Source organism: Ascidia mentula, chromosome 8 (assembly GCF_947561715.1).
Source record: "Ascidia mentula chromosome 8, kaAscMent1.1, whole genome shotgun sequence".
In the NCBI taxonomy this organism is placed as follows: Eukaryota; Metazoa; Chordata; class Ascidiacea; order Phlebobranchia; family Ascidiidae; genus Ascidia; species Ascidia mentula.
In genome coordinates this window covers 830,525-844,970 of record NC_138573.1, presented here as the reverse complement: position 1 = coordinate 844,970, position 14,446 = coordinate 830,525, and the positions used below count along the sequence as shown (strand labels likewise).

Genomic DNA, 14,446 nt, shown 5'->3' with positions numbered 1-14,446 from the left:
CTTATTTTGAGAATAACGTCTTTTAAAAAGTGTGGAAGTGGGAGCGTTTTACCTTCACTTATTATAACCATGTGTTGTTTAGGTGAATTATAAAAGTTTATGAGCGAGTGTTTTGTCTTAATGGCAACTTTGATTTATCTACGCTGCAATAACATACGGGATTGACAAGTAAAACCCATCGCAGAGGGGCGGCATACTACCTTGGCACGCCAAAGAATGCAACGTTTTTGCGTGGTACGCATTTTATGCAAAACCTGTTTTTCGTGAAAAAATATTTGTAATAAAGGCCTGGTAAGTAGGCACCTTTAGCCGAGAAACCAGTGGTTGGTACCGGTCGTGCAGTTTTCTTAGGTTCGCGGGTTGCTTTCGTGTTTTTTTCCTTGTAATTTAACATTAGTTGCATTTGATTGCTATTTGCCAAAACCAGTAAAACGTCCGCCAATCCACAACATCACGAAAATTGGATTAAGTTCAAGTATCCTTTTGGTCAACAGATCACGATTGTTAGACCAGTCTGCCTTAAAATAACTTGTCAAAGGAAATCTTTGACATTTCCAAGTCGTTAACACGTTGTAACTTGTTGTGTGTTTCAAACAAACTCCGCACATGCGCAATCACATCATTTGATGCCTCGCACTTAAACAGCTTCCCACACAGAAACCACACTTCATTTTACAGTTGCAGTTTTATAATTCCCTTGGACGTCGATAAATTCTGTACGGTAGAAAAAGAGAGATAGGTAATATATGTATAGAAGTTGGAAGACGTGGACAATGTTGAACATTCATGTTGGCATATAGGTCAGTTTGTGGGGGTTTACGACGCCCCGCAAAGCGATTTAAATAGGTAGTATCAAAAATATATTAACCTTATACAAAAGAACTTTTTGCGTAAAATCGCGTGTCTTTGGACTCGCAGCAATTATATGTGAACTTTACAGGGCAAAACACATATGGCTGTTTACACATGGAGTAAACAGAATGCCGGTGTGTCGAAAAATTTGAAGAAAAGTCATTTTACTGTTAAAAAATAAGCACTTTGTATGGCAATGGTTAATGATACACCTTCGTTGAGTATAGCTACCCTTAGCTAATGACGTATTTTAGTCAATATTGATTTTTCTCGGTGTGCGAAGATGACTTGTTTGTTCTGCGCAGGAATTACACGCGGGGGGGCTGGGAAAAACCATACAGATATATTGCCTTGGGAAGGCGGCGAAATTCGAAAAACATTAGGCAAGAACTTATTGGGACACTTTACAAAAACGAGAAAGGGCAAAAGGACAGGAGAGAAAATCGACAGCAACAAGACGCGGTTACAAACGTACAAATTTTCCCGCGATAAGGAACGTATAGTACGAAACAACAGCAATGCTTTACGAGCAATAAATAGCGAAAATACTGAACTCTGACAAAGCAAAAATCAACCCCATTTAGAATAAACACATGTGTGATTTGCTCTAGACTTGAGTATGACCTATTAGAACAGGTCAGAATTTGTACACTTAGCTTTACTCCAAATTTATTTTAAATTGTGATCTCACAAAATCATTCATATAAATCTACAATTAGGGTGTGGTTAGTGACCCGTATGGCAGCCTATATTCTAAATTGGGGCATATTTGGGCCTAGTTTAAGCGGAACAGCACAAATGTAACAGCGTACACAGAACGAAAAGCCGAGTACGTTGACAGTTAGTCAGGTCAGGAAGCTACGCGGCTTGCAGTAAGTGAACTTTGCGGACGGCGCGCATGCGTGTAAATGCGAAACAGCAGCACGTGACGTCATGTTTTGATGACGTATATAGCCAAATACGTCGTGATTTGAAGTGTTTAAATACGTATGGAAGAGGTTCGATAGTGTGGTATGTTGTACAATTTTAAGTTGCATTGGAACCAAATTGAATGCGGTTTAAAAAGTGGTTGAATGTATGTATGATTGCGAAAGCTTGTTTGCCAGCGTATAAATGAGGTACAGGCTGTGCTCACCGCGCTTGTGTATAGCAATATATATATGAAGAATGGCAATAGGCGTTGAGGTGCAATTTCACCTCCGACGCAGACAGTGGTGGAGTGCGCAGTCAGGCCCAGAGGTCGCGCGTGAATTGAAGGGGGATTGCACTTGTTACATGGGATAGTCACCAATGGGTGAGAGGAACCGCAAATAGCCCGAATCACGTTTTCACGGCCGCTTGCGTCTCTGCGGAGTTCTTGAAGCGCCGCCGCATATGCCGCAAGATGGCGCTGTGGCGTTTCAGCCGCCTGCGAAAATTGGAGAGTTGCGCCAACCTCTTTATGAGTTTGCTGTGCGAAGCATTGTTGATGTCTTCAGTCGGAGAAAGTTGATCTTCCACTGAGCGGCTCACCCGGCGTTCAGGTTTCCCCGCCTTCTTCCTCTTCTTCCTCCCCTTCTTCTTCTTGGACTGGCATCTATGCTTCTTGCGTTTTCGACACTTTTTCTTCTTTTTTCGACATCGCTTCCTCCGTTTTCCCCTCCGGCACTTTTTGCTTCCTTTGCCTTTGGAAGTTTTGCGTTGGATTTTTGTGGTTGTTGTCTCGGTTAAAGTTGACGGCGCGACCGAAGATTCTGAACATAAAAACGTCATGGGTAAGATTTGTGCTAAATGCGGTGGAGATTTACATTTTCCGAAGATCGGAGGATTTTTACGAATATTTAACAAAAAAAAAACGTTTTACATTAGCCAATTAACAAATGTGTGGCAGATTTGTTATAGATGACATCACTCCTTGCAGCACATTAAACTTGTCAAGTGAAATTGGGGTCAGCACGTGAAACCAAAACAGTCTTAGCTAATATTTAATTCTGTCACCATGTCCACAACGCAGGATCAAATCAATGGGCGTTATTGAATGCACTGCGATTACCACAACAAACAGGCCAATTTAACTGCTGCAGATTTTTTCTAGTCGCGTATTTACCGTTGCTTGTTGCCACTTCGTTGGACGTTTTTCCATTGCTTGGGGTGGATTCTGTGATGGCAGTGCTGGAGGAGGGTGGCGGTAACTTGGGCCTGTCTTTTGAACGGATGCTTGTGATTGGTTCGGTAATAGGTCCTTCCACCAGAAGACGCCCTCCACTGGTGTTGCGTATGAGAAAGTGCGTCCGCTTGTTGGTGTCATTGCGAAATCTGCGTCGCGTCGTTCGCCCGTCGCGTATCGAAATAAACGAACCATAACGTAACGACTTGAAGGCGTCGTGGGAACGTGGTTTGTAGAAGTGCTGAAAGTCGGTGTTTTGGTCTCTGTCGTTGTTCTGCGGAAACAGGTGCGCATAGAAATGAATTGCGTTCGGAAAACACAAGTCCAACGCTATTGGTGTACACAGCTATGCTTTTGGTGAACAATTTTCTTGGGGAAATTTAAATAGCAGCACGTGTTTCCTGGCTGTGAGCCCAGGTTTCGAAAGGTTTGTTTGCGACCGTATATGTTAACGCTGCAACCCTACGGCTACACAGCTGTACACTGGGTTGAATTTAGTCCACCTGGGGCAAATAGCAACCAGGGACTTTACTTGCACAAAAAGGTCACGACAATTTCTCTTGACAAAATTAAGTATTGACGCTTGTACTCTAGTGGCAGCGGCAGTTGTTGAGGGCTTTGTTTGTGTAACCGTATACGTGTATATAATGCACAAACACTCACCGTTCCATATAAACTTCCATCTTTGCGCATGGCGAGGTAGCGGCCTGATTTCTCGCCTCGTATCTTCACCTTCCAATCTAGACTAAGGGTGAGAGGGATCACAACACCTGCGGGAAAAGAGACAGTGTCCTAAGTCACAACATTGTCACCCGACCTCGGTGGGGTCTGAAGGGAAAACTCCTTTTCCCATGCCTGCACAAACTACCCGTTGTGGCTACATACGTCATAGTAATGCGATATGTGCGCGTACTGGTGAACTGTAAATGCTTGCCCGACTGCAAGGACAAACGCAAGGTCTATGTCAGTTTTCTTTGTGGCCAACAGCTACCGTGTCCCATTTAACAGGTGGTCGGCATTGCTTTTGATAGCTTCAGCGTTGCATGTTTAGCGACAAGCAACAGCGCTGTGTTGGCCAATGCAACAAAGCGAGCCGTTGTCGCGCGGTAGCCCGTGACCGGCCCCATTAAGACGTCCATGAGAAAGTATGTTCGGTTGATATCACACAAGAAGACGGAGCGGAAACTGGGAATGGAACATCGTCGCTATAAGCGCCCGATGTTTATAAGCTGTGCGTGTGGCGAGTGATCTACAAAGCGGTCAAAGGGTTGAGACTTCAAACTGGTAACAGTGATCATAAGCGGAGCAAATTTACGATTTCCGCATGCGGGACCTCCTAGTCGTCGCGTGGGTTTATTTTTAGACGAGGGCGTTTGAAAACCGGTACAACTTGGTCGCCGGTTGCGGCGCGCGAAGCGGAAAGCAAAGGAAATGCAATATAATGTCGCTCGCGCAGATGAAAAGGCACAAATCGAATTAATTTACCGGCTGACGGATCGTCAGTTGATAGACCGAGGAGTGTCGGCACCATTTCGAAATCCTTGGGACAATATCGCCCTTGTAAAACCGCTTCAAACACCTCATTTTCGCGCCCAGCGTTTTTCCTGAATTGAACAAGCTATTCTGTCTCAGGCTCACATCGCACCCACCCACCCACTTATTATCGTTCACCGTCCATCGTTTGTTCGTTCGACAAATCCCAACCTGCGTCATAACGGTCCGGGCGGTTTGCTCGCTACAGAAGTTTATAATTATGCAACAATGGGTGAAGCACTCGGACTGAGCCGTCCGTTGTGCTACACAAAGGGCCAAGTGGTTCATGTCATTCCAGCTATATTAAATTGAAGTGTCTCAGGGACAGGTGACTTGGTGCTGGAGCGCCATCGTCGCGCTCAACGAAAGCCGGCTGCTAATGTGAGAATTGGTTTAATGGCGACTCCTCCACAGTATCGCTACAATAACTCGTTGTTTGTCGCATGTAAGAAGGGCGAAGCGAAAGACGTACTCGACATTTAACAAAAGGGGGGCGTTTCAAATCCTGACGAGTAACACCACCAATGCTGCTGCAACTAATCATGTTGACATTATAGCTGCACTTTTTGGGTTGAATTGATATTAGTTCAAATAAAGATTTCTTTAAATTCGATCAGTCTGCTTTTTATTACAATTACGCCTGCACGTTTCCCAAAACTTTGCTGACATTGCGCAAGTACGACGACGAACTTAGAAATTATTGCGCAATTTCCATGAGAACGTTCTAGAAAATCTTTTTTTTAATTCACATACGTTTTGCGAAAACGTGGAGTTCGTTCACACGTCGATTTCCCCGTCCCACGCACCAAAGTGGGGGTGACAGCGGATACTTCCGTTCCTGCACTGGGAAGTAGGGAGGCTTTGTGAATGGATTTAATTGGGGACACCTGTTACCCCGCCCGCCCAAACCACACCACAACAAGGTTCAATTAAGGAACAGGAAAACACGCTCAACCTGTTTGTCAACGCGCCAACATTGGCTCCAAGCGCCCCTAAATTCGTCTACCGACTCCATTTTATAAGGTTTCACGTGGAAGACTTACTCTATATACGAACCCTCGCACAATGGCCAAGCAAATATGTAAAGTTTACACAGCGGTTTACAGCATGCCAAAACTTTGCATGTGTGGCCACATTGGGCTTTCACATTACCTTTGAAAATCTCTTAAAAAGGTTCTTTAATTTAAACTTGTAACCCTACATTAAATGTGAAAGCACTTCGTTTCAACTCGAAACATTGTCATCTGTTTAGTCGAACCTGCAGCTCTCCGAAGAAAAATTGACATAAAAATTCTTGCCGGCTAAAAGCAGTGGTTGTTAAACAGGCCATGAACGCTGTTCTTTTATGTATTTTCCGCTGGCGCTTTCATGGCGTGAAAATGGCGACCCAAACTTTGTCGCATTTATATTTTCACGGTCTGTCAATAAATATCTCATAAATTTTGCGTCGCGACAGAAGTAGAGGTTCGTTAATTATTAACACGTTGCACAGCAGCACACTAGCACAGGCACAATGTTACAACGATTGTGGACGAAATTGTGGGTATTTTCGATTTGTTGCTGTATTTTTGTGTGGTCAGCGACTAAACGGAGCCCAATTGCGCTCGCCATACATGAATATACTTCGGAATACGTCACTTTTGTTTGTATGAGGATAGGATAATTCCTAACATTCGCTTAAAAGTGTGTTGTCCCGTTATTGCAAATGAAACCAAGCTACAGCATAATAGTTTATATCAAGTGATTCTGGCAATCATTCCCCATTCTGCTGCAATGGCCCTGGACCTTATGTATAATTATACCACAATCACGAAAACGTTTATTTCCAATAAGTAACAAGCTGACTTTGTTTTAACTTAAAAGCTGATTTTAGATTTAAACCTATGGGAAATAAATGTTTCTGTGATTGTGGAGCATCATAATAGTTATAACAACTTACAATATGCGTCGGGATCTTCAACGAATTCCACCCTTCCGTCTGGCAGCATTCGTAATGTAAGACCGCTGTTATGGTAGATTGTGTGCATCTGTTGACGCTCTGCTTCCCATTGCTTGCTCTCAGGCGGCAAAACCATGCGTGAGCCGTCGACCAAACCCAATGGGGACGAATTGTGAGCTTGTGGGTGATGATTGTTTCGTTGGCGGTGATGTTCGTGGATCGTTGGCGGCGCAGAGGTGGGCGGAAAGGAGTTGAGAATGTCATAGAGTGACAAGGTCTTCCTCTGAGGAGCTCCACGCTTAACGTGTCGACCATTTCTGTACCAATGTGTGAGAAAATTGTTTATGCTTTCCTGCGGCGCTTTTTCGAGCAAACCCCGCAACTTGGAGAGGGTAATGTTCCTTTGAGGTTCGATTTGCTTGATCAAACCCAGGAACACGACGAGAAGATTATCGGAATTGTTTCGCTGGGGCGCAGCAGGTGATGACGTCACGCCCTCGGCATGGGAATCCGAGTTGATTGCTTCCAACTTTTCGTCCGCTTTGATATGGGCTATCGATGACGAAGACGGGATTGGGAAGTCGGTTTCTTCGGACGATGACGTGATGTGTCCCGGTGGGATTGACGTTGTCCGTTGTTGCGGTTTGACGAGGCGTGTTGAAACCAAATTACGATCCAAATCCGAACTTGCCGATGTCTCCGATGGGGAAATGGCTTTGTTCTCGCCGCCTTGTATTCTCATGCTTGGTAATGGATCTGTTTTTGTCAAAGCCGAGACCGTGGCGGGATGGATTGTGTTTTCCACGTCTGTCCATCTTTTCCCAAACGATTGCAAACTCCTCGTGCTCCTTTCGTGTGCACTGAGCTGTCTGTGCAAGTCCAGCAAGGCGTTGGGCGGGATTTGGAAGGAATTTTGGTTGTGTAAGAAAGCGGTGCGAGCGATGCGACGCCGTGAATGTCTTGAAACTTTGTGATTGATTGTGGCTTTGTGTGCGTGTTCGTGGTTCTGGTTTACAGGCGATGTCTCAATGACCAATAATCCAATGCATGCGACGAATAGCAACAAATACCCTCGGGCTGTTAGAAGTGCCATTGCAATCTTATCGAGTAACTTTTCTGCTTGAACAATTACTTCTTGGTGACAGCTTGTGGTTTGAAACTTTAACTCGTACCGTGGCGTTCGAACTCTGACATTTCCTTGGCTATACGTGCTGCTGTGTTAAGGCTACAATGTGCAACATGCCACTATAGATGATATGAAAGCAACGTAGCTTCGACCTGAAATTAATCCCAAAAACATAATAGATTAAACAATGAATGCAACTACGATTACATACCACGATCACATTGATGCTTAACAGTCGCTATCTGTTATTTTTAGAAAAATTGAATCCAGTGTATCATTAGTTTGAACCTAAACTTCTTTATTTTATACATTAGCGCCGCTGATGGCTAAAGGCACCCTCTGCGAAGACATCTGTGCTCACAAATTCCTTCTTCAAAAAAATAATTTTTTCTGAGTTGAAACTTGAACACACTTAAGTAAAAGAAACAAATTACTTTAACATCTGGAACATTGTAATGCCAACTGTCACCACCTGTTCTAACGTACTTTATGAGTAGGTGGTACACCAAACTACTGAGGGTAGCTCGCACGACCGGAGCTAACGATCACGACCAAGCATTCAAAATCTGTGGACTCACAACACGTGGGCTTACCACAGGCGTGGGACAGCATCAAGTGCAATATTGTTTATCCACGCACCCGGCCACAGACACACGTTTACATACAAGCTTTGGGGAATTAAAGATTCCACGCCGATTATTTTGTGATTAGCGCTCACTTCCTGGCACGTTGCGCTTTCGAGTATTTGTTTCAACAGGTTTAGGGTGCGGATAAAAAAAATCTGCCTAACGTGCAATGATTCGGTAAATATAACAAATTTCTGCTCTTGTTAAGCTTGCACACACACTGATGAAATGTGAGAGGTCTGACACAACGACACACAATACTGGACAACTTTGCGCTATGGAAGGCAAGAAATTCTAACGATCGTACCGAGTTACACTAAAATCACATTATTTTCGATACAAGACTAAACAGACCCCTAAGTTAATTCAACATCATGGTTTTACCCTTGGGCAAAATGTTATCATGCGTTGATGACTTCGGTGCCTCATTCACCCGTAAGTCGTGCGTCGGGTGCGAGAAGAATTTGTAAACAATCACACCGCGCCTGTTGCTCACCGGCCTCAATTCTGGGAAGGGCCGCCTCGTCTCCGGGGTCAAAACTTAAGGCAAACCTGAGGCGGTCGCTTGCAGGAAACGGTTGCGGAGAAAAGCTCGAAACTAATTTAGTGTCAGAATGGCCAACAATCGGCGATCGCGATCCGTTTCCACCGCATCCAGGCCGCATTTGCTCTGGTGTCGTTGACCCTTTCGCGTTTAACTCATTGTCGGCACGCGATTAGCGGCTAATAGGGTTCGATCCGTGGGACCCGCAGACGCCGCGCGCGTCTCGAATTACATTGCGCCTTCTTTGACAAACGCGCGATGCTTCGGCGTCCCATTCACATGAAACTTCAACCGTGCGTCATCATCCATCGCTAACCGTGTTACTTGTTTGTTTTACGGGATTTCCGCGCCCTGAATAAAACATCGCGAGACACGCCTTCGTTTTATCTTTCGAGAAGTCGCGCGAGTTTCCGTTTGTGAAGTGACATTCTACAAATTCCACGCGCCGTTTTTGGTCACGTGCTGCAGTGTTTATCCTCTGTTCTCAAAAACTTGCGTTTGTTTTTAAACCAGACTGTTTGCGCCGGTAGCTTCGGTTACGATGATCTGATTTGATCTCGAGTCAAAAACCACTTTTTCTCGCTCTGGTGTCGGTGAAGAATTCTGCTTAGGGCGTTAAAACCGCAATATTATCCTCATCGCATAACTCCAACCCTAAAGCCCAGTGTTACACGATAGATGTCTCGCATTACTTCGTATCAAAACCCATCTTTTTTAACCAATTCCAGTCGTTTGCTGTGCTCATTATTTTTAACTTAATCCATATTTTGTCGCCTGTATCAACCAATACCAGGGTACGAACGTGTGATTCGTTGTGCGCCTGACAAAGACAAACACAGAACCCCCCGCTCCACTAAAACCGTCTTTTCGCTCGTTCATCATTGGGCATTATGCAGCATGTATATTGACGTACGCAAAGCAATTCCAACTACCCCATGTCCCTGGTCGCCTTGGAGATGCGCTGACATCACTGGCTGTGTGCATGATATCGGCATGGAAACGTCCTATCATTTGCGGAACCTATTGTGACGCCAAACAAATACCCAAGCGTTACGTCATGGAACTAGTGCAAGGCAAACATGCCTTCAGTCTGCGGCGCTCGAAAGTTTGCATTTCTCCAAATGATATAAATTGTTCATGTTATCAAGCAAGGGGTTCTGTGAAGCCTAACGTCCGTGGCCTAAACTCAACCCACAATACTGTGCATGATTCATGCTTTCTCCGTATCTGGGTTTTCTTCTGTCTGATGAAATAAGCGTTACTCCGAAACTTTACCGTGAATTTTAAGGTTTGGTTCCACGTGAAAGCGGCAACTGGTGACAACCGCAGGGTTCTGCAGGCAGGTGTTTTGACAACTTTTCAAACCAAAACGCCGGTAATGATTCTGGGAAGTTTATGTTTGGTTCCTTATCGCTGCCCAACTCCTACTTGCTGGCAGTCCAACACCTGCTTTGGGTCGCGATTGATTGAAAACAAGGCGGGAAATATTGTTAAACCACTGAACATCTGGCGAAACTAACAGAGACTGCTGAAAACCGTATCTGCTCTGAACCAACCTCCCACTTAACCCTCAGTCAGCAACTTAACTCTTTGGCTAAGAAGTTTGACAAGCTGAAATAACAGCATGAATGAACTTCAACCTCAGACTGCCAAAGTTACACTTTTCTTGTCCATTTCCACGCCGCAAAATACAAAGGCAATTTTATACCAATCTGTAACTGCTGCTGTTCTTCTTCCCTGTTGGCTTGGCAATCAACCTAACGCCGACGCCACCGCCAAACTTTGCACCTGTCATTTACACAAGAACCGATTTGCTTGTGTACGCGCGCAATCGCGGAGCCGGGAGCAAACAATTACGTTCTACCAGCACGTGGCTCACAGCACGCTCGGTACCCGAAGCTCGCGTGTTGGCAACCGCCTCTTGGGCAAATTTCACACTCGGCAAATCAAAGCGCTCACACCTGGAATCGCATGCAGTTGCGTTACAGCAAATAAGTTCTAGTTAATGATCACACGAAAACAACTCGACGAACCTTTCGGGCGCCAAAACAGTTTACTTGCACGTTGCGTCAGTAAAACGCCCCCGCAGGTTCTGTAAATTTGACCCCCAGGACATCGCGTGTCGATTGGAGTGAAGAAAACGTGCAACTCGGCGCGCTTATCATAGGACCAAGAAACTCACATTTAACTCTGATGTTTGTGCAAACTTGGGATATGAATAGAGTGTATATTTGCCTTGTGACTTATATATAACCCCATACGCTCTACTCCAGCCATGGGCCTTGCCGGAGCAGACAGTTTTGGGTAACAAAAGACACGCGTCAAAGTGGAGGGAGAGACCGCGCACCGTCCCTTCTTACGGAACTGCCTTTTGTTTTCTATCTGTCAAAGTGTCGTTTGAACAGCAATCACCACTGCCTCTCTCAAATAACGCCCGAAAAAAATTCTACGGCAAACAGCATACTCTATTGTACGCAAGTATGCCGATCGTCTGTATACTCGGGGCCGTTGACCCTACACACTGGAAACCAATATACTCCTCATACACAAGCACCGATTTCAAGGTCATATTTTTGTGACCACGTGATTGCAGCGACAATACGGAGTGCCGAAACTGCGAGAAGCATTCTGAGAAATCGGCGACGCGGTTAACAATATTGACTGACTATTGTGAAGCTTGCGCAAGCTAAACTCGCCGCTCGACTACGGGTCACTATATAATGCCACGCCTTACACTTGTATACGTCATGCTATATTTGACGAAATTTTTTGCATGCTTTCACGTCCGTCCTGCAATATTAGCGACCTGCAGTTATACAAACACTCCAAATCCCAATAAATTTTTAATTTTGATGCGTTATGAAATCTGCGCTTACCACTGTACACCACATGTCGAATGTTTTGCAAAATTTTATTCTGTTTCTGTCACAGTTGGCCTTTTAACCAAAGCTTCACAACAAATTTATTAAAATGTCCATTTGAATCTAAATCAAAACTATTTTCTTTGCAAGGAATGCGTGAGTTATCATACATATAGACCTCATATATATATTCATTTGATGTCCGGTTAACATTCACTGAGGAAACTCGAATCAACCTCCGGCTACCAAAGTCGTCTCTGCATTATGGCATTTTATAAACCCCCTCAACGGGTCCATAAGCTTTTGTCCTTTCCTATTTTCCCGTTTCCTCGGCGCACTGAGTTTGTTTTGTACTTTCCTTTGAAGTTCGACCCCCGGGCATCTCGAGGCAGTTTCCCTTAAATTTGTCGCTCCATCACCCTGTTATGATTATGGTAACACGACAGAAAAACATCCCCTCCCTGTGGGCCGCAGGTTCGGGACGAAAAAGGTTCGTTTCCCGCGATGTCGTGATCGCCGGACCGCACAACGCATCCTGTCATAACAAATCTCTTGCCCACGCTTTCGTCCTAAACTAGAAATTTCGACATGGCCAGTAACAACACATGGTTTGAACCAGGCAGAAGCCGAGATGCCGCATATTGCATTTACGACGCGTAATCTTCCGCTTCTGCCTCCTGACACACATCTGTTCGCTTGCTAAAACTCTAATCGTACAGAATATCGAGCAGATTAAAGACCACTGTTAAATAGTACGGCGCCGAGTTGATTCTTCCATTAGCCGATTGTCCGGACATATAATAATCCATTGGATCCGTAGACGTCGCGCCAATTCGCAACTGTTAGACATCAATGTTGGCTTGCGAACTAGTTATTACGCAGTCGCCTGTTAAGACGCCCGGTGATTCTGTTTGCCAAGTCATTATTCAAAGCATCTGCCAAACTACTATCACCACGTTTGTGCACACATACTTTGTAATGTTCTGCCACCGTTTGTGCACTCATCTACGCTTAAGCCTATCACCAAGTCTCGACGGTCTTCTATTAACGAGCGCCACTTGTAACAAATCAATACCATAATCAAATGATCCGGCGCTGTTCCATGCTCTTTGTCGCTGCTGTCATACCCAAGTATATTCGAGTGCTAGAATAGCGCGCGCGACGCGTTCTCTCACACAATGCCGGCCGTCGCCGAACAGCGACAAAAGAAGTAACGCGGCAACGACAAAGTCGGGCAAGGGTCTACCCACTCTACACACGTTCGTGTTCTACGGCAAGGTCCCTGTTCATTGCAACATGCTCTCTCTGAAGCGACGAAACGAAGGTGAGTTTTGTCATCAGTGGTAAAAACTTACGCCGGTGATTCTTTTTCTGCTTTTAATCTCTATCTCGTGTTAACATATCTTTGTGTTCTTCGCCTCAAGTGGCATAAACATCACTTCTATCTTGCAGCACAGTGGTTATATCGACAACGTAGAACCTTTCACTGTTGCACTTCGAATCGTTCGCCATCTCACACTTATCCCAGTTACACAAAATATGTCCACATGACCATCAGAGCAAGAAAAAAATTCGATTATGGCGTTTCAAAATATCTTTCCGCACGACTGTTTTGGTGTAAACCGACCGCCCGTCCACTAGCTGACGTAAACACAACCACAGACTAACGAGCTTTGACCATCCATCATTTGCCAAAAAACCGACGCTAAAAAGCCTGAATGCGGTTAAACCGCGAGCGCTACAGAAGAAAAAGGATTCGATTTGAGCTAATCGCCACTAGAAACATAATTCCACTTAAACCGAAAAGTGCGGAGTGTCTTTTTCCGATGCGACCTTCTGACGCTGGTTGAAAGGTCGCCAACTAGGGAGGTTGGATCGACTTCAAAGCTTCATCGCTCCCTAACCCTAGAAAGGAAACGGCGATGTTTGGCTAGGCACGCATATGAGCAAAATATATATAAGTCGGTGAGCATGGTGGTAAAAGTGCGGTATGTGGATAAACTCTGTCCGTTGCCCCGGACCCCGCTGTACTGTGGGAAGTTTTGGCCCCGCCTTGTCGCCGAGGTCGCTTATGGAGTTTCTAAAAATAGAATCGCCGTAATTCGCCCGATGTTATCTGACGTTACGCGACTGGGACGTCGTCACGCAAGTCGTTTGCAGTTTATTGCAGCTAAATTTAACATTCATTGTGTTAAAGTAGAATTCCTGACCCAAACCTAACAACTACGTCGCGAAACCGTGAGGCAGAGAGCGGCGCCAACGTGAACTTAACGGCCGGACCAACTATTTCCGAACCAAAGTGAAGCCAAAAATACGTAAGAGGCAAAAGATGTTTGCAGATGGTTAAACTTTATTGCGCAGACGAGTCAAGGGAAGCTCTATTTGTGGGCTTGACAGTTGAGGTTGTTGGCGACCGCTTTCAGAAATCGTTTTAATTGGAATTTTGTTGTTTACCACCGTCACATGATGTATGTATTACCCGTGAACAGTGTTGCATTTAGGAAATGTTACAAGTTGTTTTGTGGGAACTAATAAAGGATCCAAAGACGTAATTGCTCAAAAGGAATGCCGAAATATTGCGTTACCATGCGTACGACAGACCCCCTGCACGAATACCGCAACTTCCAGCTCTATTCAAACTCGCCTCGGACATTCTACGGTCTACAGCCTATCAATATCCCCAGAAATCAAAATCTGTGCCTTGCAAAAACAATCCATACATCGCATACGTCACACTGAAACAACGGACGCGGTCACCGCGCCAACCTGCGCTATTTAACTCAATCATTCCACATCAACAACGCGAGCCATTTAACTTT

The 14,446-nt window shown here is 44.9% G+C and overlaps 1 protein-coding gene across 1 annotated transcript; it reads right to left on the bottom strand.

Moving 5' to 3' along the window:
• Positions 1-730: 730 nt before the first annotated feature.
• Positions 731-7,737, bottom strand: LOC145911359 (uncharacterized). Its single transcript, XM_082998680.1, has 4 exons — positions 6,471-7,737; positions 3,662-3,768; positions 2,939-3,272; positions 731-2,585 (listed from the first exon to the last, which is right to left on the bottom strand). Exons 1-4 carry the CDS (start codon positions 7,561-7,563, stop codon positions 2,173-2,175), a joined length of 1,947 nt encoding a protein of 648 aa, XP_082854806.1. The 5' UTR covers positions 7,564-7,737; the 3' UTR covers positions 731-2,172.
• Between the last annotated feature and the right edge of the window lie 6,709 nt (positions 7,738-14,446).

Excerpts from the sequence above, each read along its gene's own strand:
- LOC145911359 (XM_082998680.1), bottom strand. The coding sequence starts at position 7,563 with ATGGCACTTCTAACAGCCCGAGGGTATTTGTTGCTATTCGTCGCATGC. Across the intron at positions 3,769-6,470 it reads TGAAGATCCCGACGCATATT|GTGTTGTGATCCCTCTCACC; the intron begins GTAAGTTGTTAT and ends CTTTTCCCGCAG. Across the intron at positions 2,586-2,938 it reads CGAAGTGGCAACAAGCAACG|AATCTTCGGTCGCGCCGTCA; the intron begins GTAAATACGCGA and ends TTTTATGTTCAG.